Source organism: Dromaius novaehollandiae, chromosome 10, assembly GCF_036370855.1.
Source record: "Dromaius novaehollandiae isolate bDroNov1 chromosome 10, bDroNov1.hap1, whole genome shotgun sequence".
NCBI lineage: Eukaryota > Metazoa > Chordata > Aves > Casuariiformes > Dromaiidae > Dromaius > Dromaius novaehollandiae.
In genome coordinates, this window is record NC_088107.1 from 7,674,267 (window position 1) to 7,701,140 (window position 26,874).

Here is a 26,874-nt window from a genome sequence, read left to right on the forward strand (position 1 = left end):
AGGAGACCCTCGGGAGCAGTCTGTGAGAAGTTCAGAGAGTCTTACCTATATACAGAGAGGAATCTTTCCGCCTCACATGGTCATCGATGTAGGAAACTCCCAGGGGCTGGACAGGGGTAGCACCAATGCCTAGGAGGACCTGTGCTCCAATGAGCAGCAAGTACATCATGTTGGTAGCAGTCCTATTCCTGCAGATAAGGTCCGGGTCTGGTCCCTCGTCGCTGGTGGACCCGTTGGCAGCACACACATCCCTCCCTTCAGCCCCCCAGCGTATCTCCCCCGATTCGTACTCGTACTGGTGGGTCAGAAATTCAGGCAGCGCAGAAAGAAGGGCGCCCAAGGCCATGACTATCCCGCCGCATCCTATCAAGCGTGGCCTGTGTCCTCGGGCTCCAAAGTAGCTCACGAAGAGGATGAGGGCCAGGTTCCCAATCTCGAAGCTGCTAGCGATGACTCCCACGTCAGCACTCTGAAGGTTGAATCGCCGCTCTAACGTGGTTAAAACACTCACCTGTAACAGAGAAATCCATAGACAATTACTTACAAGGAATACAACCTGTATTCTCCATACAATCTGCTAAAGCGATGGATTCCTCCCTTCCTTTCTTCACAGTCAGAGATGGAGGGGCCCAAGTTAAAACCTGCAACAGGAAACAAGAGAATTTCTTGGTTCAGGCTAGGGCTGCTTCAGAAACAAGCGCTACAGAACAGGGATGAAACTGGTAGGATCAAGATGTGAACAATCATCCTAAAGTTTGAATGCCATAGTATCAAGACCTGGTGTACCACTTTGAAAGCTTGAGAATTTTAAATCACATATTTCTTTGACTTTCCATTGGACCCAGACACCTACATGCCAAGGACATCTAAACCCCAGTACAATACTCAATGCCATGGTATGATCTGCCCATTCAAATGCAGACACATAAGAAGGTCCTAATAGCCAGTGACCTTTGATGGCCTACCACCTGTTTGAGCACATGCTAGTTCCCAAATTTCCTGAATCCATCGATATATTTTTGGATGCTTACAGAGAGCTGGGACTCCATAGTTGGGAGCCCAAACAGAGCCTAACATTTCAATTTGAATGCACAGCCTTCACATTGCAAGCACTTTCCAGCAGAACCAATGCACAAACCACACGAAAAAATGCGTCATGCCAGGCACCTGATCTTTCTCTGAATTAACTGCAGGAACCAAGCAGCAGAAAACCTTGTGGGTATTTGGCTTACATTCAGCACCAGGCCATGAAGTCAGTTTGAGACAGTGATGCACAAATAGGCAATCTGGCCAGCATAGAAGGCTTCTATTAAAGTATATAAATAAAAGGCTGATCAAATGGCTTTAACTGTTTGTGGATTACTTCATACCCAGGATCTTTACTTACACAATAATTTTGAGAGGACAGGCCAATTAGGATTCACATCAAAGATTTAAAACCACAATGAAGAAGGAAAGAAACAAACTGGCATTATTTAACACAAAAATGAGAAAGAGGGACAGAGTTTTCAAATATTTAAGAGACCACTGCAAGGAGGAATGACCTTTTCTGTGTGTCCAAAATGGACAGGACAAAAAGTGACAAGCTTAAACTGCAACAAAGATGCTTCATGTTAAATACAAGGTACGTTGGAGGGGGAAAACCAGCCTTCAGGATTGTGAAGCACTGAAACATGCTGCCTGGAGATGCTGCAGTCTGTCACTGGAGGTCTAAAAGAGCATAGACAAGCATTTGCCAGCAATGACACAGGTATGACTGATCTTGCCACAGGGCAGGAAAATGGACCAGCTGATCCCTTGAGATCTCTTCCAGCCTTGATTTTATGGTGCAATGAAACATATACGTGAGTTTTGCGTAACAGTCAAAACACTGATCAGAACAGGAAGATGAAACATTAGGTACCTCAGTTGCTGTCATCCCTACTCAAGGGAGAAAACTCAGTGTATTCTCATGTCGATAGCAGTGTCCCCTTAATAAATATATATGTATATATCATCCTGAACATGCCACAAAAATGCCAAAAACTTTACCTCAGGTAAATGAGTGTCTTCTATTTTCAGATTGCAGAAGATGAATATATTTAAGGTTGTTCTAAAACAAGCACATTCCTCTATTCAGGAAAAAATGTGATAAAGACCTCATAAGAGAGGGCAGCCCCTGGAGAGAATAAAAATAGCCTCCCACTGGAGGCACGGAAAATCTTTGCTGATACACCTCGCGAAGCAGGAGCCACTCTGACTGACTTTAAAGTATTCTGACAGCAGCTCTTCTCCGGGGGCAGTTGGCCTCTCCCAGGGTAAGCCAGGGCGCTGCTCGGACAAAGACAGCCCTATCGGCAACACAATGACAAATGGAAACAATCTACTTCTGCTTTGCATGAGCAAAACCCCCCCCCCCAAATGCAAACCTCATAAGTCAGATTGACAAAACTGGACTGTTTTCATTTTTGAAAGTTCAGCCTTCGCCTCACACAGACAGTTGTCCTTTTACGTTGCTGCCATAATCCTACCCCACTAGAGAGCCACGAACCGAACTGAACTGTGCAGTAACAAAGAAAAACTCATTGAGGACAAAGCCATAGCAATAATTATTGCCCGCACCAGCACTGCAGCGCTGGCCAGCAAGACGGGCACGGCAGAGCAGAGGGGGCCGCTGCTCTCCGAAGCACCAGGTGCCGGCACCTGCCTGGACATAACAGCGCTGGGATTCACGGGGAAACTCTGCCCTTCTGCACGACGGCACACCTTGTCCCCGCCCTGGCGAGCTCGGCCACACCGCTCAACGCTCGGCAATCAGCGCGTGCATCTAACGGAGATGCCATCGGCCCCGACCCTCCGTGGGAGCCGGGGAGGCAGAGCTGCGCAGGCGCAGAGAGACATGGCTCTAAAACATTTCATTCGTATTTTTGAAGCGAGGCACAAAAAGGTGGAGGGATGTGCCCAAGGTCACACTGCCCAAAGCTACAGCCCAGCACTCATGACCTTGCACCAAGTGCGTCACAGCCACCGCTGCCTCCTCCACCATGCGCTCAACTGATGGAGCGGGGTTCATCAGCTACAGCATCGGCTCTGTTGCAACCACCCCTCACTTGTTGCCTCCGCGGAGGAAGAACAGGCGCAAGCAGGCTGTGCCGGGCACCGCAGCTGACCCGGCAATCAGCGTGCTGCTCCAGCTGCCGGACGAGGTCTGCCGTGCCCGCTGCACAAGTGCATCTCGAGCAGCTCCTTGTTTCAGCAGGAGATGGGCCAAGGAAGGAAGGAACAACCAGAACAAGCCGTAGGGTGCATTTCCAGGCCCTGCAGGAGCAGGCGCTGGCAGTGCCCTCAACCCCACACCAAGAGCTGCAGGCAGAGTGGGGCAGACACAGGTCTGATCTAGAAGGGGGGTCTGCTCAGCCATATAGCTAGGACCCCAGCATTCAGCCACACCATATACCAGCCAGCTCTAAGAGGTGCAAAGCCAGGCCTCTCCCATAGCTACAGAAATCCCCCTTCTTGCATTGGTACTTCAGGAACAACTTTTAGCTATGGAAACAGAAATGGGCAAACTGCAATGCACCAGCCATCAAAATAACCGGGAAAACAATTCTGAGTGCTGGCAGCTCTGGGCTTGCTCCTCTTGCCGTGGAAAGGCAGCTGGAGTTACGCTACTGATTTCAAAGGTGGGGGAAAAGCAGGACTCCTTGGACTTCCCTTGGGAAGCAAGCAATGCCCATCTTACTCCCCTGCTCTGCTAATAGGCTGGAGAAGCTCTTGCTGCTGCTTTGATCCCTGCTCACATCAAGGGGAACCCTCAGTTTCTAAGACGCAAGGAATATTAGAAATATCAGCAAGTTCCTTCTCTCTTATCTCCACAACTGGAGATCACTTGTGACCAAGACATTAGCTCAAGGCCCTATGTTCAGAGCCGGTAACACTGTACTCATGTGAAACAAAGGTATTTGAGGATTGCATTGTAAATATAGCTTTCCTTCTGCCCTCCTGACACCCAGCTACAGCCTCCAGCACGTCCCCCAAGGCATGTGGCTATAACGGAGTGCCCACAAGCCCCAAGTCAGGCAGAAGAGGGTCTCTCCAACATGAGTAAATAACTCAGCATGCAAAAATTACAACTATATGGGCCCATTTCTGAGCTGCAGCTAGACAGGAAACTTATAATTACTTAATAAAGCTGTGTAAACTGAGGCATAGAGAGCCACACAGTAATGAAACAAGTACAGACAACAGAATTAATTTATGATGGTGCAATTCAGGCTGAAAGGTTGGGAGCCAGCAGAAGCGATTTCCCAAGGCCAACAGGTACCAACTAGCTTTGGAAGTCTCTCCCACATTTCAACTCTGCTGCCTCATTTTAGGCTTGAACTGTGCATGTTTTCAAGCAGCTAAAAACATGCTGGTGTTTAGAAACACACTTTGGCTCCACGCTTTACAAGGGTCAGATTTCAGACAGCTGCATTTCAGACAGAGAAAACTGCGCAGCTTCTATATGCAGTTAGCAGTGACTGGTGATAGTAAGTTGGTGACAACCAGGAATAAAACCCTAAAGTCCTCACTCTTATTCTGCTCTTATCTCTGTGGAATTTCAGTTCTTTTCCTTTTGTAATAAGCTTAAAATGCTCATAGTTAGGGAAACTGGGACTCAAGCTCCATTAAACTACAATGCTGCTTCACCCTCCACCCCTAATGGTTTCTTACTTGGCTTCAGCTAAGAGAAGGAAGCAAAAGGAGAGGAGAAGGACCCAAAGCAAACACCCACACAGCCAATCAAAGCGGGCAGCCTTCTCCTTATTCCACCAGCCTGACCACCTCACCGCTGTTCCTCCTGGCCCTGCCACCTCACGGTACCACCTCTGCCCTTTCCACGTGGTGCAAGGAGCACGGGGCCGCAGTGGTTAGCAACGCATCCCAAAAGAACAAAACCATCACATCAGCCTCGAGCATCCAGAAGGAAACAGTATGAAGTGCTGACACCAGCAGAGCAGCCTCCAAAACATTAACATGGTCACAGGGAAAAAAAAAATGCTGAAATAAGAAGGCTGGGAAAGAAGCTGTCAACATGCTGATCTTTAACTAGAAAACACCAGGAACAACTCTGTTATGCCCAAGGTGGCAGCAGCAGGAGATGGCACAGCCCAAATTCTTGCTTTGACATTGGCTATGACCTAAAAATATACAGGCCTTCTACAATATCAGTATTAGCACAGCAGAGATATTACCTGCTCTTAAGCAATCAGCATCTATTCAAGACCAGCCTCTGCCTGTGGCTAAAGCCATTCTTCCATCCTCCTCTACCCCACTTATTTTTATGGGGCTTCCTGCATACAAACACATCTCTGAACTCCTTACGTTCCCATTTACAACCTGACTAAACAGCTCCAGTTTGTGCACAGGATCCTCCCCGTGCCCTTTTTACTACCAAATAGCAGAGCACAGTGCTGCTGCCCTTATTTCCATCGCAAGCCTGTGCCCCAGCAGATCGGCAATCACAGCTCCCAGACACCAGCTCTGCTTAGTGAGAGTTATATAAATGTTGCAAGAGACATGACACCTCCCCATAAAATACTGATGTCATATGAAAAGGCTGGGAGGACTGCAAGCAGAGGCCCTGTGTGCCGAGCCCAGGTCGAGCATTCGGGGGTCCAGCTTGACATGGGGGTCGGGTTAATAGCAGGGACACGGGGAACAGAGGGGCACGGTGGCAAACGGCTTTGGATGGACAACCTCCTGCCAAAACGCAACAGGAAACCCCAGGAGCCCACATTATCAGCTGTGAAGCTGCTATTTCCTTACTCCTGTCCATTTATATAGATGTCTTGCCGTGGCTGGAAAGAATAGATTAAGACGACATCCAGTTAAACACTTTCTGCCCTAAGATGAAAATAGTTACCAGGAAGCTATTCAAACCAATCAGTGAAATTCATGCAGACACCACACACGGGCCAAGTGCCTAGGGGTGACAGAGGCACAGGCTTTTACCCCAAAAAGGGAACTGTAGGAGACCTCCCACAGAAGTGAGACACGTCCAGGGAAGGCGTGAGAGCAGAGGTAAAGCTAGCCCTGTAATCACACCAAACACCAGGTCCCAGCAAGCCGGCAACAGCAGCACTAAAGCTGCAGCCTCATATAGATCTGCACCGCTGCTAAAGTCAGCTCTACCTTGCCCACTCTTATGCCCTCGTGCCTGTCTCAGAGATCAGTCCTTTACAGGCCATTGGGGCTACAGCCTGCAAAGTGCTTTAGCCATACCACCGTGCACAGCACCAAAGAGCTGCCAGCCCAGTTGCCTTTCTCTGTGTCTCAAGGCCTTCACTCATGTCATCCCCTTCCCTAGGAACCGCCTTTCTGTTTATAAAAGCTTCCTCCGTCTTCAGCAGGTTCTTCACTTCATCCACAGCAGGCACCTCCTGCCCAGTCTCAAAGAGCAGCTCCACTAAGATTTAACTACAGCGTTGCAGAGATCAACAGGACTACATGGCTATCAGCACTTTGCAAGTTCACGCTCCTCAGAAGGAAGTTTAAACCAGACTGATCAACTGGACCAGTGTAAGCTAAAAACAGGTAATGCATCCTTCTGCCCTTCTGTGAGCAGAACACCTAACATACAGCAACCATCAGTAATTAAACACTTTACCATGCTTGAGCTATGTGCAAACTCATATACCTGCCACAGTCCTCCCTCACTGAGAGCCACAGAAATCCACACACACACTTTTGTCTCCATGGATTTCAAAAACTAAAATTCACAAGGGCTAAAGGAGCCTCTTAAGTCCACTCTAAAATTTTCTTCAATGATTGAAAAGGGAAAGTGATCCCACATAATGCATATAGTGACAAATGACCTACACACACACATCAATCACCACCTTGAAATTTTGAAGCAAAGCAACTTTATTGCAATGCCTATAACTAAACCCAGGGAAGCTTTCGTCATGCTGTTCTGGGCTTATTTCAATAACACATGCTCACATTCATCATTCTTGTCTGCCCCAGATCTATAGATCTTGGCATTTCTGAACCAAGGTAAATTTGTTCTCTTTATAGGCTGTTTATTTTATATTAATGCTCAGCAAAAATGCAATCCACAAGCCTGCCTCACACAGTCACCCCACTCTAGCACTAAGAAATGAATCTAAGGCTGGGGGCACCATTATGCAGTCAGATACATGGTGCATTGGAAATGAATATCATATTGTTCATATCTCCAATGATCAAGTCATATTCACCCACAGAGTCTAGAGATAAGTTCATTGTATTAATAATACAGGGTTATATATAGAAAACACATTGACTTTATGCCTGAAGGGCCTTTTTAAAGGCTTCTTTTTAATGTAAAATACATTTTCTCAGTTATGTGGTAAGAGATTGGACTTGAAGCGACATGTCTGCAGTGCTACAGGGTGTAAAATAATTGCATGGCAACTATGTTCCCAAAGGAAAACAAATGAGAACCGTCTCCCAGTCTCCATTACAGAGCCGGGAAACACAGGATTCCTCGAAAAGCCAAAGCAATCATTGCAGGAACAAAGTGTCTGTTCCAATACGCCAGGCCCACTTCTTCAGATGGCAGCTTGCCCTCTCGTCCAGCAACGACACAGGGTGGCCGAAGGGCATCCCAGGAACCACCACTTGAGGCAACCTGCCTCCCCATACACCCGTGTTTCCACACACCGTCCCTCTCCCTGCCCACCCTCCCAGCTGACAGCACAGCCACCATGCTCAGATTTAAAGCCCAAGGGAATGATGCTGATCCCCTACTCTGACATCTTTTTGCTCCACAGTTTCAGCATTAAATGATAATTTGTGGCTGAGCCTATTTTTAATGCAGACACTTCCGTTACCTTTTGACCACGCCTTCCACCCAGGAAGGCTGGGAAGGAAGGCAGCTGACCGCAAGCTGCGATGCCCAGTGTAAGGCACTGACTCTTTGCTAGGTGAGGAAGAGATCTGCCTCGTGTCCAGAAACCCATCCGTGGGCACCAGTGCCCTCTTTGCTAGTGCCCACCCCACTGCATCCTTCCTGCCAAGGTACAGAGGGCATCGGGGCTGCCCCTCTCACACAGGTGATCATTTGTTCAACACCGTTCCTCGTCCAATAAAGTCAGTGGAAACTTAAGGGATGTTCTCACCACTGATGCAGACACCCATGCTGGCTTCAGGCATGCTAAAGTCAAGGAAAGCAAGAAGGGTGGTGATACGAACACACCCAAGCTGGCTCTGCTCAGAGTCTGGTAGTTCTCCCTGCATACAAGTTTGCATTCACATGACGGGAATAATAGACACCGCAGCTGAACCACCGCCGAGAAGTAGGGTGTCATTAGCTTGGCTGCTGCTGCATGTGCCTACGCAGTTTCTAGGCCACTGCAGGTAAATCTGCGAGGCACTGAGCTGGTGCCACAAGGAGCCCGCAGCTCCCAGCCATGCCTCATTCCACCAAACAAGGTGGACAACTTGTTCTACATTCTGGTGACTGGCTCTAAGATTATTCACATGCTCCAAAATAAGTACATATTTAAGGTCAAAGTTTTCAGTGGCCTGAGAAAGGATATTATACCATGCAGCAAGGGATGTAGCATAGCCCTTGTTGCCAAGGCAAGGTGTAAGTTTATGACAACCCATCCTTTCTTCCTTCCTCTCTGGCACCGTGCCAAGAACATCTTGGCCATCTCTCATATCTCACTGTTTATCAGTTGACTTTTCCTCCCCATATTTCAGTAATCTCAGCATCCTGTGCCACCTGCCCTAAGCTGACGCAGGGCACAAAGCAAGCACACTCCTGCAACCCTCCTGCTTGGTCACAGCCATGGCACCAGACACACTCAGAGCAATGCTAATTATATATTGCAAAAAGAGGAAAGAGCAGTCTGCATCTGTGGAAGATAGCCAGTCTGGTCAGGAGTTGATACATAAGGTCAACCCACAGTTCATTTCAGCATAGCTTCTCCCTGTCAGCAACCAGAGAGAGGATGAGCATCTTAGGGAAGCTCAGGAGATGGCGAGGCTTTTTGGTAGACCCTAAAAAAAGTCACATGTATCTCAAAGTTAAGCGTAATTTCTACTAGTCTAGCAAGAGTGGGACCTATGCAGATCAGGCTTGCAACACAAAACCTAACCTTTGCAGGATCCTTAGGTAGAAAATGCTGAAGATGAAGGCGCTCCTGCATGGCACACCAGGACTGAACCTTCTCCCTGCCTCCCACGAGGAAGAAAAGAAGCACTGCTCCATTTTAAGGGGAGAGGTGTTAACAAAAGGATGGTAAGGGGTGTTATTTGCAATCTACCCCCTCACTTCTATTAAGAAAAGTTACGTAATGAGGCACTGACAGCTCAAAAATAGACACAGGTACAGAGCATCAGGCCACACTGAACTTCCCTAACAAAATCTGAAGGCTTTTTGTGCTGTCCTGAAACAGATGTGCAGTATGGTCAAGATTGGCATTTCATACTCTTCTCAGTCCCAGTGTATGATAATGTTTCACATACAGTCTGAAGGTCCTTACAACCTTTCTGCCTCCAAACCAGCTGTTCAAGATTCACCTCACCATGTGCAAAAGCATGTGATATTTTTGTCTGACAAGATATCTACATAAATATATCCAGTGCCAGAATCCATTTGTAATATGCATTGCTCTTTAGCAGCATAAACATAATGAACCCGGTGGATATTTGAATCCTTATTTATTTTTAAATGTTATGTCATTTTCACTGGCAGCAAAATGCATATCATCATAAACATGAAAAGGAGCAAACCCCAAACCTATATTGCAATTCTGCGTGCTCTAAAAACCAAAGCACAGCAACAGAGCTACTGGTACACTTAAACCACGGATGAGGAATCCCACGTGGAATAAGGGCTCCACGGCAGGGGCTTGCGAAAAGGGGCCTCCACTTGGTTCTGCGAAAGTAAACAGCCATGGGGATGCAGACTGGGCAACTTTGGTTCAGACATGGCTTTTTTTTTTTTTTTTAACCACTCCTCCCCCCCTCCCTACCAGGGAGCCACTGTGCAAAGCAGATTAAGAACATTTTAAATTGTTCTTAACAATTTAAGTGTAGGCTCCTATAACATCACGAGAACTCAGACACAGAACCACAGATAGGAGCAGCAATAAGATTTACACATGGGCCCAGGTCTCTGCAACAGGCACAGTTTATTTTTCTAATAAAACACTTTCTAACACAGCACACTTTGTTATATGCTTGCACAGAAGACAGCATCATAACAACAGCTACTAACCACAGCAGAAACCATACTGCAAGCCTGACGAGAAACCCTGTCGTGCAAAAGGGTTTCACATTATCTTAATTTACGATCAAGAGCTGAATTCAGGGCTAAGGGTTGCATCCGAGTTATGCCAGAGCGCAGATAAAGACAAGAGGCCTCTGGAGCTGAAATATTCTCCACTGCCAGGCAAGAGCCAGGGCAGAAGTGACACATGCAGGACACTCTAAAGCAGCTCTAATAAAAGCTTTGATGGAAACTGAATTCAGTTTTCATGGTTGGAGGACAACGGTGATTATATAAAGGCCATATACTGAGAGAGGAGGTTTTCTGACAAGTCCTACCACTTTTCTCCTCATCTGCTCGGGCTCTGCTGGTACCTCCAGCGCTGCACTCCCCACCCTGCAGCAAGGGTGCCCAGCTGCAGCAAACAGGAACTCGGCTTAAGGAGAAGTCAGAGGCATTTCTCTTCAACCAGGACATGAAATACCTCGACTTAGTAAGTGATAGGAGGAAGGAAGCTATTTAAAAGGGAACTAACAAAATGCCCGTGCCACATTGTTAATCTACAGCACTTCAAAACAACTTGCAAGAGAAATACCAAATTATCCTAAGCATCTGCCATTGCAATTAGGGTCTCTCTCACATCTAAGTAACAACACCCTGAGCGTGTCCCACCACCATGTGAGCTGCTTACCCCCCCCTCGCACCTTGCAGCCTACACAAGAGCTGTCCATGTCATCCTGCTTATTTGCTAAGTAACACCCTCCTACAAAGCTGTTTGCAAACTACTCATTTCTCTTTCCATGTTGTCTCAGTGCAGAGCCAAAAGGTACGAATGGGGACCGCGTGCCCGCTGCTGTCAGACATCCTGCTGAAGAACAGTGCACGAGTGGAGGGGGATTTGTGGTGTAAACAGACAGCAGGTCAGGGCTTGAAGATGATCTTAAATCTATTCTTGTTGGAGAACCTAGTTATTATCTGAACATATCCTGGGTGAAGAACAGGGTGGGAGTTGTGAAGGGCAGGCTCATGGCATCTGCGTGCTTAAGTTTGGCAACCCCAATCTCAACTCAGGCATTCAACTTCATATCCCATACCATTATATGCTCTCTCTCTTTTACCACTCCTAACAAAGATAGAAAGTCCCTTTTCTCCTGAATAGAAGGTGACTTAAAAGCACCTTTGAAATAACATACATACACAAACATACAGGGAATTAAAAAAAATAGCCTTAAGAACAGTTAATTGGGAGATCTAGATTCAAGTTGCAAACTTGTCATAATCCCACTCAGACTCAATGCATTTTCTGTAAAAGAGATACAGAGAATGAAATGTCTCACCAGATGATGAGAGATCTGTTCCTTGGGGTTCACTATGAAGAGAGCTATCAAAAAGCCAATAGGCAAAGGCATCTGTTGAGGCTGTACACACAGATGGCTGAATTTCACCCCTGTGCCTGCAGGATTAATGACAGCCCTTGCCTTGGGAGAGCCACCTAACCGCAGCTGATGGGATCCCCTCACTGTAGGAGCACCAGACCCCCTGAAAACTCAATGAACACATGGAAGGAAAACAGAAGTCACCACCTCTTCCTCTTATTTATCAAAGTGTGAGGTGGGTAAAAGCACAATACTAGAGAAGCCCCATGTAGTACTGCTCCTACAGCAGGGGCATCCCAAGTTCTGGGAAGAATCCAGAATTCAAGCTGTTGCAGAGGGGGAATGGTTTTTGCATTCGTTGTTCAGTACAAAGCCAGACCAGATGGCAGCACTAACCAATTGGTTACTGAGTCTAACACAAGCACTAACTCTTTTCTCCTCATACTGTCTCTCAATCTCTGGTTTCACCTACTCTGGGTTTTGTAGGTGCATGGCAGACCCTTCAGGGCAAGAGGTGCATGCGCAGCTGGAATATTCTCCCTAGCAGTAGGGATCTCATTCTCAAGGTTCATTGCTCAGAGCAAGGCATAAGGTTTACTTGGAGATACGCAGCAAGCAAAGGAAAATGCAAAGACACGTGCATTAAGTCAAGTAAGGCAGACCACCAGCATCTCAGTGAAGTGGTCCCGACAGCCCCTGAGCACAGGTTTCTTGTACTGGAGGGACAATCCCAGGGAATTGGCCACGGAGAACCCCAGCAAGGCTCCCAGTCCTTCAAGTTGCCTGGTGGAAGCTGGAAAACAGGCAAGCGCAAAATATCAGGCCATCTTCAGGTTAAATTAACTCAGACAGCTTGACCAGCAGAAGGAGCTTTCTTCAATCTCATTACCTGTTATTCTACATCTTTTGTCCTCCAGCACAGGCCTATTAAAGTTTTCTTTTTGGCTCCATATCCACTCACACACTGCCTGCACCCATTTCAAACCCTTGTTTTCCCTTCCTCGCACAGTTCTTCATTCATCCTTTGCAGACAGCTACTACATGAAGTTTGTTCTCTTTACACTGGACTTTTCCATGGTTCCTGCCTCCAAAGGTGCTAATTGTAATACCATTTATTAGCCAGGTACATAACAGTTAGGCTCTAAATTTGGCCTGCTTGAACAAGGCTAGACAGCAGTAAAGCAATCCACTGCAATCAATAACGGGAAAGGAGATTTTTCGAAAGCACTTAAGCTGCTTTGGAACAAAAGTCCCATTTTCAAAGAGACACTTAGAATAAGTCACTTTCGTCAAAGAGTGTGGCTCAGAAAGTGTCTTTGAAAAATAATAGCCTCAGGCTCTTTTAAAATCCATCACTGTCAGAGCAAGTAAAGCAGCTCCAAATAGTTCTTTTCCTGTGAAGGCTCAGAAAGCAAAGGGCTAGGTCCTCTACCCAGTGGCTTCGGGCATGGTGAGAAGGAAGAAGGGATGGCAAGGAGGCTGCACCATAGCCCAGGGTGAAGGATGAAGCCCCACAGACCAACCACAGGTGTGACAGTACAAAATTACCAGCCCATTAGTTCATTTAATACTACTGACATTATTATGATAGCAGGTAGGGACCTGACTCAGGGCCCTGGCCATGGTAACTCTTTCACTCCAGTTACCGTCATCCTACAGGCTGAACACCCACAATCCCAGCCCATGAAACACCTGTGAAGCCAGACAATATTGTCATTAGTATATTCTATTGACAGAGAGCTAAAGCCCAAAGAGGGCTTGGGAAGTCCACGACAAAGCCAGGAAAAGAATCCAAATTTGCCAAATTCTTGGTCTGCATCTTCACCAAAAGCTACAGGTATTAGCTGCTGCTTAGCCAACACCATCACCCCACAGGGGAAACTGCCTTCCCTCTCCTTAGTCTGCCCCACGTCACGTTGCTCAAATGAAAGCATATTTCTCTGGGCACCAATATCAGTCTTGACTGATATAGGGAGTCAGCTCGGACATGACAGCTCTGGACAGCAGAGTGCAAAGGAAGAATCCAGTTTGAAAATATTACCCATGTGTGGCAGAAAGGGTCATCTGTCCCCACCAAAATGTCACGATCAACAGCTTCTGCCTAGCTAGCATTGGCTCAGAGGAAACGAGTCGCTGTTCCCCGCTGTTTAATCTCTCACTTGTGCGCGAGCGGCAGGGGCGAGGGAGAGGGCAGGGAAATACGCACTGACACCAAATCCTGGAAGCATGCCACAAATTTATTTTGCAACGCTGTCTGGATACCGAGTGTAATCAGGATGCTGAGAATCAAATTGGAAGTGTCTGAATCTATACACTACGCACCACAGGGGGGAAATAAAGGAGAAAACAAAGGTCATTTTACTTTAAACTTGCATTTCCAGTACAGGAGAGTTCTGCTTATCTCTTAAAAAGAGAGATCCCACACCTTAAAGCTTCATAGTAAAACACCTGACTGAAGCCCAAAACTTTTTGGCCAAGTTCTACATCAAAGTAATCTGATAAACTCCATTCATGCCAAAAGGTGCTGCTCTAACTAAACCAGCAGACCCCACTTTCCCACAAGCCCTTCCCTGAATATTTTTGTTCATTTTGGTCAGCATCCCCATCAAGTAGTAACACCATCTCACAGCAAGTCAATGCGAAGGTGGGAATACACAAGTATTGAGATGGGAGATTATAAGACAGTCTGGAGGAAAAAAACAACAAAAACAAACAAGAACACACACGAGGCCATGCAACCTCATATGGATTCCTTGACCCACTGTGGTTCCCACACACACAACAAAACACCCACTCACTAATTCAATGAAGCTAAATAATGACTGTTTGCCACAACCCCACCTGAAGGACATTTTTCATATGTAAAAGGAGCTCCCCAAGATGTTAAATTCTAACTTTCTACCTTCTTCCCAGACTCTCCCTCCCTTGACTCACTATCCCAACTATGTAAGGGCCTTAACTCATTTGAAGCCTTGACCCTAAAGAAATGAAAGGCAATACTGCATCCTGGATGCAAATGGGCTGGCTTCTCCTGACAGCAAGACCACAGTCCCAGTGACACAGTGAAAGCAGAGAGCTTTGCACCCAGATGCACCTCCAAGCTGTTCTCTTGCCCACCAGTTGTTCGCTGCATGCTTGCCCACAGAATAACAAAGATGCAGCACATTAGTGTAGGAACATCTCAAAAACCCAGAGAGTGACCAGGGACCCCAGGCACCATACAGAGATCCACATCCAGAATTTGCAATCTGCATCTGAAAGCACAGCATAGACCAATTCTGGAGATTGCATCCAGTATTTCCTAGAAGCCATTAAATGCAACTGCAGTAATTCATTAGGGACCTATTTAAATAAGGTAGTGGCAACATTAGAAAATCTGGCAAAAAAAAGTTTGTCAGGCTTTGAATTAAGTTGAATGATTCACATCAATAAACACCATCTCAGCTATAACAGGCTAAACCATAAACCCAGAGTGGTTCCAAGATGCACTGATTAGAGGTTTGACACTTTTGCCTTCTCTGTAGGAGCCAGCAAGAGCAATAGAGCAGCGTTGATGCATCTAGACACTAGACTTCTGTACAGGACCAGCAGTCTAGAGACTGGTTGCAAACTGCACAGCAGACTACAAGTACCAAAGACACAAAGTCATGCTTCTAACATGTGGTTTGCTAGTGTGGACTGACTTCAATAGCCAAATAATTCAAGCCATTTCTGGAATCCATCCATTCAGAGATCTGTCAGCATAGAAGTGGCCTCAACTGAGCAAATGAGCTCTGGGAAGCAAATAGTTTATCTAGCTCCGTGGAATACTTGAAGTCTTCCTTTTTCAGTCTTTGCCCTCAAGTTCTTTAAAGTTGGTAGATTTGAATCTCAAATCCTATGGGAAGGCTTTTTGCTAACCCCATGCCAGCTCCCTTGATACCCCATTTCTTTATTAAATATCACAGACTATAGCAAAAGAAACAAAGAGCAAAACTCAGCCTAGACTGTAGCACTGTGACCCACTGGCTCAAGCTAGCTAGAAGGTATTTGATTCCACCTTCTGATGACAGAAATACAAATTCAGGGCCAAATCGCTCCTCTGCGCCCTGTAGCTGGAGGATGCAAGACGCCAGCGGGCTGCCCGCAGGAGCGCTGCCGAGGGCCGCCAGCACGCGGACTGCCCAACACCTCGCATCCAGCGACTGCTCGATCCCCCAGGCTGGCTGATCTTACTAAAACTAATATCACTGCCCTTTGCAAACAAGCACCCCGAGACAAGGCATGCCTTCAATTAAAGCCACTGTCGCTTAGCCAACAGCTGCACTAACTTCAGACATAAGGGCTTGCATTATAACTAGCAATATGCAGCAGGAAACAAAGTGCGGATCTCATGTAGAGGCTGAAAGGCCCATTGTAGCTAACCGCTCTCTGGCCCGCACATCGAGCAAGGCAAAAACAAAAACACAGTTTTCTTTTGCTGGTAAGTCCTAACAAATGCTGCCCACTATTTCTTAGAAAGGGCTTATATGCCCAGTGCCCTCTATGCAAGTCACACAGGCAGCAGCACTTAGCATGGGTTATGGTGAGGCTCGTTCCCACAGTGACTAAATTTTACAGACAATGTCAGCAGGAGGGGTGGGGCGGGGGGGGAATATGCACACAGTATTAGTTACACCCTCCACTGAAGCATTTTGGTTTGGGCTGAACCTCCTCGGTTGTTAGTGGCACACCTAAACAATTTGTGACAGGGAACCAAGCACAGAGAGGATTCGGACAAGGAGAAAATGATTTACCCAACACAAGCCAATAGCCACCATTTCTGCAGACTGCATCACTGTGCACACACACAATTAAATTTTACTTCAGTTCATACCCAGAGGTGCATGCTCTCACCAGAGCATGCGGAGAACCGATGGAAAGATGCTCACGGTTCAGCCTTACTGGAGTCAGGGGAACTAGGCTCTTCGCTTCCCTCTGTTCAAGGGGTCTCCAAACTGAGAGCAAACCAGGTGATAAGCGCTAGAGGACCCACAGCCTCAGGAAAGGCAGTGCAGATCTCACCAAGCAATGTGGATACTCTTTTAAAGAGAAAACATGAAGCTTTAAGAATGACTCAGAAGCAATAGCTTTTGCTAAGCCGTGACAACTCAGCTCTGCCTGCAGCTCAGAGGAAAGCCGAGAACCAAGCCATAAGACTGGAAAAGTGGAAATCCAAACTCAAGTTTTTCCTCTTGAAAAATGAAGACCAGCTATATATCGTTATTTCTCTGTTTCTCTTTAACAGGGAAAGAAGTGATCTACCCATGATCTGGCACCTCAATAAATCATGCAACACCAAAAACGAGTTAGGATTAAAAGCAAGCACCTTTCTGGCAAACGCAAGTTATTAGCATGGCATGAACAGGATATCACTGGGGCATTTCTACTTCATATGTTTCAAAGTCATTTTCTTCTAGTCACTATTTGTAACTTCTGTCCCTCTCCTCCCTCCACATTTCTCTGCTATGAGAGGCATGAGGGACTCCTTTCATGGCACCAAGCCAAACACAGGCTGGTCCTCCTGCTGCCTTTGAGATCCCCTCCGCCCAAAGCATGAGGTCTGGCCTCCAGCATCGTAACACCAGCAAGCAACGCTCTGGCCTACCGCTAAGGCCGTACCAACCCACGTTTGCACAAAGGTGAGAAGTGGAAAGACGTAGCAGCTATTTCACATCCTCCTTTTCAGGGGGAAAAAAACCCCAAAAACCTCCCAAGTGACCTTTTTGCAGCACTCTTCCTGTTAAAGCTCCATGGGAGAAAACAAAGAGCATTCATTGTTCTCCATAAGCGGTTGCAGCCCTCTCAAGGAGGGTATTTTTCTCATTCCCTATTATTCCCTTGGAGAACTGAAGCAATGAAAGAAATCTACAGCTACAGTCACAAAACTTAAAGCTCTGTCTTGATTTGACAAACAAATATCCATCAGCGCCACAGAAAATCCTGACTAAGAGCAAACATAGGGTTCTTTTTCTTGCTATTCTGTGGCCAAGCTACATTTGAATATAGGTGCTCCCTGACAGCTGAGAATGTGCAAAGCTTGATCTAATACATGTTTCAGGGAAAACACTTACTTTTCTTCTGATGTAAATTTACAGAATAATTCATCTGCTTTAGGAATAGAGGGCATCACTTACTGCTTGGCACCAAGGCTGTAAAGCAATTCCACATCACTTCATCAGATACTGCAGGCATTAAACTGTTAAGTATCACCTTAAAATACACAAGCACAGTACACACTTCAGGGCTATTTCTTATATAAGGACCCCCAAAAAAATCAACTTTAATTTAGCCAAAAATTCAAATTTTTGTGGAGAATAGAAATATACCACCATAGGGCTTTTTTTTTTTTTTTTTTTAATTACATCCACTGAAATGTTTCTACATTCCTCCACACCCACACCACACAACTCTTCCCTAACAGCCAAGCCTTCAGTTTTTGTGGTGTTTTTAGTTACCATTTTATTAAGGAAAAGATAAACTAGAGAAAACGTTGGATTCGGATGCAAAACATCAAAGCACCAAAAACTTGAAAGCAAGTCTGACATAGTTGCTTCAGAAACCACAATGCTGGGTGAGTCACGAAGACCTCAATAGAACTGAATTATCCAGGTTTTCAAAAACTTTACTGTCATTTTATGGAGCACCATAAAACTGAATTTTAAGTTCTTTTCCACTTTCAGTAAACTAAGACATTATGAATTATACAGGTGAGCAGTATGGTAAGTTTTTTAAAAGGACATTTCAATATTAAAAATAAAAAAAAACCTCTAGCAAACCTTGCCCAGAGAACAGATCATGGTGTAGGATGAAAAAACAGGTTCTGGGCTCTCACATCTGCACTTGCAGCCCCTTATCTGAAAGTCACCGGACCTGCAAACATGCCAAAGTCATCCATGAGATAGTTGCAGGCATCAAAAAGATAAAGGTGTTCAGAAATACAGGGAAACTAGCTGGCTGCTTACTGAGGAGAAAGGATAGTATGAGGGGAGAGGAAATAGAAAGGGAAAAAAAAAAATCTAACCAAAGATGCTTTTCTTTCTTGAACCATCGAAGATAAATAACAATGATAAATAGTGATGATAACTACTTGACCAACCCTGAAATACAGATTTTGTTTTTATGTTGCAAGCAGTCACTTAAAATTGAGTACTTTCAGGCACTACTGCAGTACGGCCCTAATTATAGATAGGCAACCTCAATACAGTGGGTACCATGCAACAACCAAAATAGAGGGGCCCAACATCAAGAGTTCAGTAATAAATACTGAGGTCTCGAAAGGCAAAAATTCACCAAAAATCCAGAATGAGGCTGGAAAACGAGAAAGTTGCTAACTGGAGTGTTTTTTATACACACACACACACACACACACACACACACACACCCATATATAAATATATACACACACACACACATATATGCTTTTTGTTCTCGGGTCTTCCATAGACTTGGCTAGGCGAAGAGGGGCAGTTCTAGTTGTATCTCTGTGCTGTATGCCTTCATGTCTACATACATATGTATATATACATATATATACATACATATATATACACACACACACAACCTCCTCACTTAATCTGGGCAAGCGGAATGTTTCCTTTTTTTCCAGACTTTGATCCATCCACTTAACTGGAACATCTTGGAGAGCAGGACCACCTCTCTGAGCACTTAGAGAGCGCTTCCCATACCAGGGCAGAGCTCTCCCAGCACAGATGGGAAGTGCCAGACACTCCAGGAACTCCATAAACAGTTCACTATCGCTATTGATTTTATTGATAGTGTATGAAGTGCAGCAGCATGAAATCTTTACTCAGTGGAGCAAGCAATCCTAATTGCATTGCCATATGCATCTGTGAAGAGACAGAGTCCAGTGGTTTCACCAAGGTGACCTGGAGAGGAGACTCTTGGGCTTCTATTCCTGGTTTTGCTGCAGAGTTATAATGAAACCTTGTAAATCAAAGTCAGTGGCCCATGTTTTCCCCCTGCGCAATAGGAAGAATGAATTCTTCCCAACTTCACTGGAGCCCTTAAAGGTACAAAGTATTATCATGTGTTTACTTAAACCTTCTTGGATGATACTTAAGAAATATCACTTTGCAGCTTCATCTGGTGTTGATCAGAAGACAAAGCTACACTAACTCATACAAGCTGCAACCTCATCCATTAAATAATATTTCCATTGTTTAATCTTGCTACCATGAAGGAATAACTGGAAGCCAAGGAGTGAACAAGTAAGGAAACATTTTATATTATTATACACAGAGGACAAATTCTTCTTGATTAATTGCAGAATAACCCTTCTGAAGCAATAAATTTACACTGCTGTAGCAGAACAGAGCCTGGCTTTTGGATCTTTACAACAGCCTGAAAATAAGAGAAAGTCCATGCAAACTGAGGAACACCCCTTTCTGGGAAAAAGGGAATATCTCTTTTCCCTTGCAGAGAAGGGGAGGGAACAGGGTCCAGCTGACCCCTCTATGGGACAGGGCTACAGCACTCTTGCTATTTAAATAGTCACTGCATAAAGTTACTAAGCAAGGACAAAACAGACCTTTAAACCAATGCATTCTGTCATCTAATTTAAAAGCCCTTCAAACCTCAGCTGCATTAATACCGCAGGCCATTAAACCTCAGACCTGGTTATCACATCAGCACACAGCACTTGCCAGCAGGATTTTGGAAGCTAAGGCAGGCCAAAAGAAATCAGACATTGGTTTTACGATGGATCATAACACTTCTATAAGAGACTGCTCTTTCTTGCAGGGCTTACAAGTATCACTTGGCCCCTTAGAGAAAACAGATAATCACCAAGCTTTCTGCTAAAAATAAAAAAGTTAAGTGCTAAAACTGATCAGTCCACACCCTTATAGAAACAAATGCATTTTGCCCTTAAATCCATTTAACCAAGAAACAATCAGTTTTTTTTTTTAAAAAAAAAAACCTCACACAGCATATAATATCAGGGATAAACACGTAGTTCCCTACACCACGTCATCTATTAGGAGCAGGAAAAAGAAAGTTTTAAACCAAAGCATGTGTGCCAGTTACTCACAAGCCTTCCTGATACTCAAAATCCAACCTAGGTCTGGATCAGAGGTAGTTCCTAATAATTTGTAGCACAAGCTTTGTAACAAGTCAGTCCCACGCTCCCCACTGAACCCCTCAGGAGCCCAAAGGCATCAGAATCCAGAGCTGGATCCAGTTTCTCCTCCATTCTGCAGTTAGAGACCCTAAAAACATCAAAAGGCTTCTGAGAAAAGAAATGTGAATGTAGTCAAAAGAGCTAGTTGAGAATAACTTTCTGTGCAACTCAGCTGCAAAACAGACAATATTCTCTAATGGGAAAGGCATACTAGAAACAAGTTTCCAGAAATAACATAGGCAGCAAAGATATATTAAGGAAAAATGAACTGTAAGCAATAACCAGCCAATGCTTGGCAATCTCCATCCCCACTAAAACATTTATTTTCAATCCATTTTTTTTTCCTTTAAATACCCCAGTGACAAATAAATTATGAGCATTACGGCTAATTTATTACTCAGCACTGCTAAGGAGAGAAAGAAAAAAAGAACAGTAATATTTTAAAGCAGATTCTTATTCTAGGAAAATAAATTCTTGAATAAAAATGATAAACTCAATGGAAAAAAACTGCTCTTGCAGTTAAGTCATTGGGCTGAAGCCCCTGAAACTGGAATTCCTCACTCTGCCAGACTCTTCCTCTATCCATGGCTGAGCCACCCAGGCCCTGGTGCCATTAACTAAGTGAAAGCTTTATAACTAACTTCAGCAAAAGAATCAAGCTCTTAATGCCTGCCTCATTTTCCCCATCTGCAACACAAGCTACCACTTAACTTTTCCCACCCAGCTTAACTGAGACTGCAGATACCCCAGGGCAAAGCATCTCTTCGCAGATGGCTGTACAGCACCAAGCACAACGGGGAGCTCCAATGCTGTTGCAGTATTCCCATAGTAAGGTTGCCTTTAATGATATCCCACATGTGAACCTCTACCGACTTCAAGGAGAGCTTGACTGGGTCTCCACAACATCTCTTGGGTAACAGAAAAACACCATCCAAGAGCCAAGTTCTGCTCTGAATTACTCAGTTCCCTGCTGCCCATCGCCCAGCACCCCTGTTTGTGTTTACTCCAACAGGAACCCTTGTGATGGTTAACTTCTGTCCTTTGTATGTTACTTATCTTTTTTGCTGAATTTGGTATTTTAAAAGCTTCATTAATATCCCAATTCCCGATAATAATAAAGACCAAACAGAATGAGCCTGTCTCAGACATCGTATATGCACAATCACCTGGGCCTGTATTGCACTGTTTTTACTGCCTGCACATTGCGAGGGCTTTTGCAGACTGTAGCTAAATGCTGCTGCCCAGGCACAAGCCTAGCCTGGGAGCTGAGCATGACTCTCAAAACTTCTCATTCAGCAAACAAGAAACAATTTTGCATTCATTCCCACGCAAACACCAATGCACCCTCCTTGGGAGGCACCAATTATTTTCCTTTCCATCTCATGCTCAGGCCAGTCATCCTCTATCACTTGATAAAACACATGAATAGCTGCATTCAAAGCTGCAGCGCACAGAGACATCTCAGCACAGCTCTGTAAAAACAGCTATCCAGCGCGCACCAAATAACTGCTTCTCAACGCGCTTCCCATATGCATGCCCTTTATCTAAAGAAGCCTGCGACTTTGGCAGATGTTGGGTGCTTGCAAGTAGGTCAGTTTGAACCAGAGCTATCTGAGGCTAAAGGCTAGAGAGAGAAAATTAAATTGCACTCCTGCTCCACAAACTGTGGCTGTCAAACTGAGAGCTCTTTGCCTTCTGCTAAAGCAATGATATCACCACTGGCTAGGCAAAAGATTTGACTGGCAGGGTGATGAAATCCCTCAGCAGCACTTGGAACGGTATTACCAGTTAAAATATTCCAAATATAATGCATGTAAGGATTCAGGGGTGGGGGGGACAGCGAGGGAAGTTTCTTGCCAAGGTATGTGAATCAGCCTTATCCAAATCACCACCACTGCACAGCCCGGTCAGCCTGACCGATCACACTGCTGTTTGCCCAAAAGACACAAGGCTGTCTGGAAAACACAGGTCCCGTCTTTCACTCCTAGTGCCATCCACACCGGTAAAGTTCAGCTTTTTAATCCACAGACCCCATGCTTCAAGGGAGCAACCGAGAGTGGGAAATCATTTGGGCTTTTAAAAGTTGCTGCTGAAACCCAGAGTAACTCCTGCATCAGGCATGCCTGCAGCCTACCAGCAGCATCTCCCCAGCACCACTGCAGCTGCTGGGAAATTTAAGTTTCCAAAAGGACACAGGAGTAATTAGATGAAGCCAAATAAACGCATACACAAAATGTTACAAGAATATGCAAATAATAGGGTATACTCAGCCGCTCCAGAAATTAAGCCAGCAGCATCAGCTGGCATTTGCATAAGCTATGCAGGATAGCCTTGTAATGAGAGCGTGGCACCAAGCCTCTTTGGAACATATGCATCTCCGCAGCCAGCGCGCACAATAACCGACAAACGTGCTGGAACGTGACATCGATCAAACATTCCCTAAAATTTCACATGAAGGGCCTCCGAGAGGCACCATACCCAGCCACTATTGGCATCCTGGGGTGTTTTCACCACCCAGTCCTGTGGGAGAAGGATTAGACTTCATAGATTTTTATCAGTATTTGTTATTTATAAAGCACTGTTGGCAAGCACAGTCCATTATCCATATAAACATGCATAAAAGTGAACGAGCTTTGCTTCAAGCCACACAGCGGATGAACAGAGACTTTGTACATATATTTGAGCATACCGTGCTTGTTTATGGTGCCGAGAACATGGAAAAGTTTCTTACCTCTCTAAGAAGATTTAGAAATAACAGTATCTACTTCCAAATTTACTGACAAGAAGGCCAAGCCCAACCAAAGCTGAGCTCTTCCATCACTCCTAACAAGCCAAGCCACTGCCTTGTGGCCTCAACGAGCTCAGCTTTTGCCCTCCTGGCCTCTGTGCAGAGCAAGGCAGACAAAACTGAGAAAAATCAACCTGCTGCCCTAAAAGGAAAAATAAAAAGGTTTCTTTTCCTGAGTTACAAATAACCCGGGAAAGTCATACATGTGGCCAAGCAAAGCAGAAGTATGAATACAGTACTCTGTCACTGCCGACAGGCTAAAATTAGTAGTTTATTCAACTGCCCAGAACTATGCACTGTAAGTGTCCTCCACAGCATCTCCCTATTTGTCTCTTTCTGTTTGTTCACTGCTTTCTCTCGCCTGCTAATTTGTCCCTCGGGGACCAGCCCGGCAATCCACCACAGAGGCCAGTAGCCCTTACTCGTACAAGGAGCTGGAGTCAATTGAAATCCACCTGGGCCACTCTGTATTGCCTCCACTGATTTCACCACCACACTTCCCAAGAGGGCAACCGAGAACAGCGCTTGGCCCCGTAGGACATTTAGTCTGCAAAAAAGATCAAGTCAACACTTTCATCAAGCAACTTCCCTGCTCCTGCTTTCACTCTCCCCAAGATACCTGTAAGCACAGCACTATTGCAGAAGCTCTTTAAGCCTAAGTTTACCCTCCAAAGGTAATACAACAAATAGACGCAAACGTGGAATTTAGATCTATGTGGTATTTGCAATGATGGATGATAAGTTATACAGAGAACAGAGAAACACTCGCACGATGCAGTTGGGCCACTTCTTATGCATGCTGTGGACTGTTTTGAGTTTAGGGGTTTGGGGTTTTGTTTTGTTTTTTTCCACTGACCGGTTGCTGTTACTGTTTGTGGAACTGGCTGGCCATTAGGGCATGATGTCATGTTGGTCACGACACAGCGTGCTCACATCATGCGCCCTGGAGAATCGGAGAGGGAACGGACAGGAGCACCGCAGACAATATAACCCCTCAGAGGAAGGGGCTCAAGACTCCTGGACTATGATGGCAGAAGCGTTTTGCAGCCGCTGGGCTCGGGCTACAAGAAACACTCTGAAGGAGCAAGAGGGAGCAAGCACATCACTTCAATACAAAACATGCTGCAAGAGCTGGAAAAAATAAGAGGGGAAAAAATGCTAGTTTTGTAACAGGAGAGCAATGCAAAGGAGCTTGAAAAAAAATGCTATGCTAGGGACTTCATGACCACTGCTGAGCCTGTGTGGCAGACACTCCGATGTTGTAGCCAGGTGTGCCAATACACAGTCCCCTCGCAGATCGGCACTTTTCTAGCATACTGGTGCCCACTAGGTGACATCATCTCAGTGGGCTATTCCTCGGCTATTATTTTAACACTGGATTATCCCACGCTTATTCATGCTGACAGCTCATTTTGGAAGCAGCTCATCGGAAACAGTGTACATAATTACTGAGGTGTTACTCAGGTAAGAAAGGCACGGCCCTGTCTGGCCTAAGAATTAGGTGATATCCACTGATGCCCACATAAGGTGATAGAATTACTGAATTTATCTCAACAGATGTGATGTAGTTTGGTTTGCAATTATAGACACGTTCCAAACCAAACTTGCATGTTTCATTACAGGGAAAATGACTGCAAATTTGCATTTCATATTCAGAGAGAATATTAACCCTGTTTATTTTAGCTACATGCCTTGCAAAATTATAGATCCTATTCAACAGGAATTTACATAGAGTGTGTGTGTGTGTGTGTGAGAGAGAGAGAGAGAGAGAGAGAGAGAGAGAGAGAGAGAGAGAGAGAGAGAGAGAAGCAGAGCTAAATGGGGAACACAAGTACAGGATGTGGAGAACTTACACTTAGATACTGTATACTACACCACATATATGGCCTCAAAAAACCTTAGAGATTATGAATACGTTTCTTTTCCATGGAAACTGTAATTCTCAAATCCAGCAAGCTATTTTGAGAAATTTAAATCAACTCTACCCTTACATCTGTTGGGAGCAGAACGCTTCTCATTCCCACAGGCTGCCTCTCCCTGTGCATGCTCAGGGACACGAGCTCAGCCTTCGGCACATCTTCCCAACTCCTCTGCCACAGTTGTGCCTCCGGCACCAGTCCTCGCTACGCAGACTCGGTGCAAAGTCCTATTTCGCCTGTTCTTTACCCAACGCCAAACACAGGCGACTTACGGGCCCCGCTGTACTTAACACCGCCGCATCGCTTGAGGAGGACAAGGGAGAAGCAGCACAGCAGACATGAAGGCAATGCCCCACTGTGCTTCCCCGCTGCTTATTCCGTGCAGCTCGGAAACGCGGCGCTCGGCCCGAGGTAGCGGCCGGCCGGAGAGCGGGCGGCAGCGCGGGGCTCCGCAGCGGCGGGACCGGCGGCGGGGGGCGGCAGCCGGGGGGGCGGCAGCCGGGGGGCAGCCCCTCGCCGCTGCTGAGTCATTTAAGGCTGCGAAACGCCGGGCGGTGGCGAAACGCGCCCGGGCGCTGCCGCGGGGGCCGCGCACCGAGTTGCCCCGGCGGGAAGGAAACTTCCCTCCCGCGGCCGCCCGCGCACCCCCGCGGCGCGGCGCTCACCAGGTAGGCTCCCACGGTGCCCTGGGCCAGCATCAGGGCGCACTCGGACACCAGGAAGAGCTGGATGCTGGAGAAGCAGGACACCTTCCTCCTCCTCTTCTTCTGCCGCTGCGCGCCGGCCCCCGGGAGCTCGCCGCCGCCCGCCGAGCCCGTCTTCCCCGGCATCCTCCCGGGCGCCGCCGCCGCCGCACGGCCGCCGCGGAGGGATGGCGGGCCCCGCGGCTGCCCCGCGCCTTCCTCCTCCTCCTCCTCGCGGTGCCAATCACAGCGGCGGCCCGCGGCTGCTGCCTCTCCGCCCGCGGGCTGCTGCTGCCATGGCCAGCGCGCCGCCGCCGCTGCTCCCTGCGCCTCCCCTGGCTCCTCTCCGCCGGCCCCGCGCAGGCCGGATCCGCGCCCCCGCGCCGAGGGGCGGGGGAAACGGCGCTGGCCCCGGCGGAGGCTCCGCAGCGGCGGGCGGCACTGCCCCGTCCCGGGATCCGCGCGGCGGCGGCGGCCCTTATAGCCGCGGGGGGGCGGGGGGAGGCGGCACCTCCCTGCCCCGGGACCGCCCCCAGCCCCGCGGAGCCCCCGGCCCGGGGGAGCCCCCGGGGCCGCCCCCTCCCCGCCGCCCGTCCTGCCCCTCGGCGGTGCCGCCGGCCTGGGGCGTCCTGGCAGCGAGGGGGTTGGGGGCACGGTGCGGGGGGGAGAAGACCAAGGCCGAGAAACTCGCGTGGTTTTTCCCCTTTCACTCGGAGGCCCGCG

The 26,874-nt window shown here is 46.8% G+C and overlaps 1 protein-coding gene across 3 annotated transcripts in view; it reads right to left on the reverse strand.

The window, feature by feature from the left end:
* SLCO3A1 (solute carrier organic anion transporter family member 3A1) overlaps window positions 1-26,653 on the reverse strand; it is a 154,902-nt gene extending 128,249 nt beyond the window's left edge. Inside the window, exons 1-2 of one of the 3 annotated variants that reach the window (XM_026104349.2) lie at window positions 26,134-26,653; window positions 46-511 (exon numbers count right to left, since the gene is read on the reverse strand). In XM_026104349.2, the coding sequence (XP_025960134.2) occupies window positions 46-511; window positions 26,134-26,298 (631 nt within the window). In that variant the 5' untranslated portion in view covers window positions 26,299-26,653. Of the gene's footprint in view, window positions 1-45; window positions 512-25,540; window positions 25,821-26,133 lie in introns of those variants that run through there. The other 2 variants (XM_064517206.1, XM_064517205.1) reach the window with 2 other exon arrangements.
* Window positions 26,654-26,874: the final 221 nt, after the last annotated feature.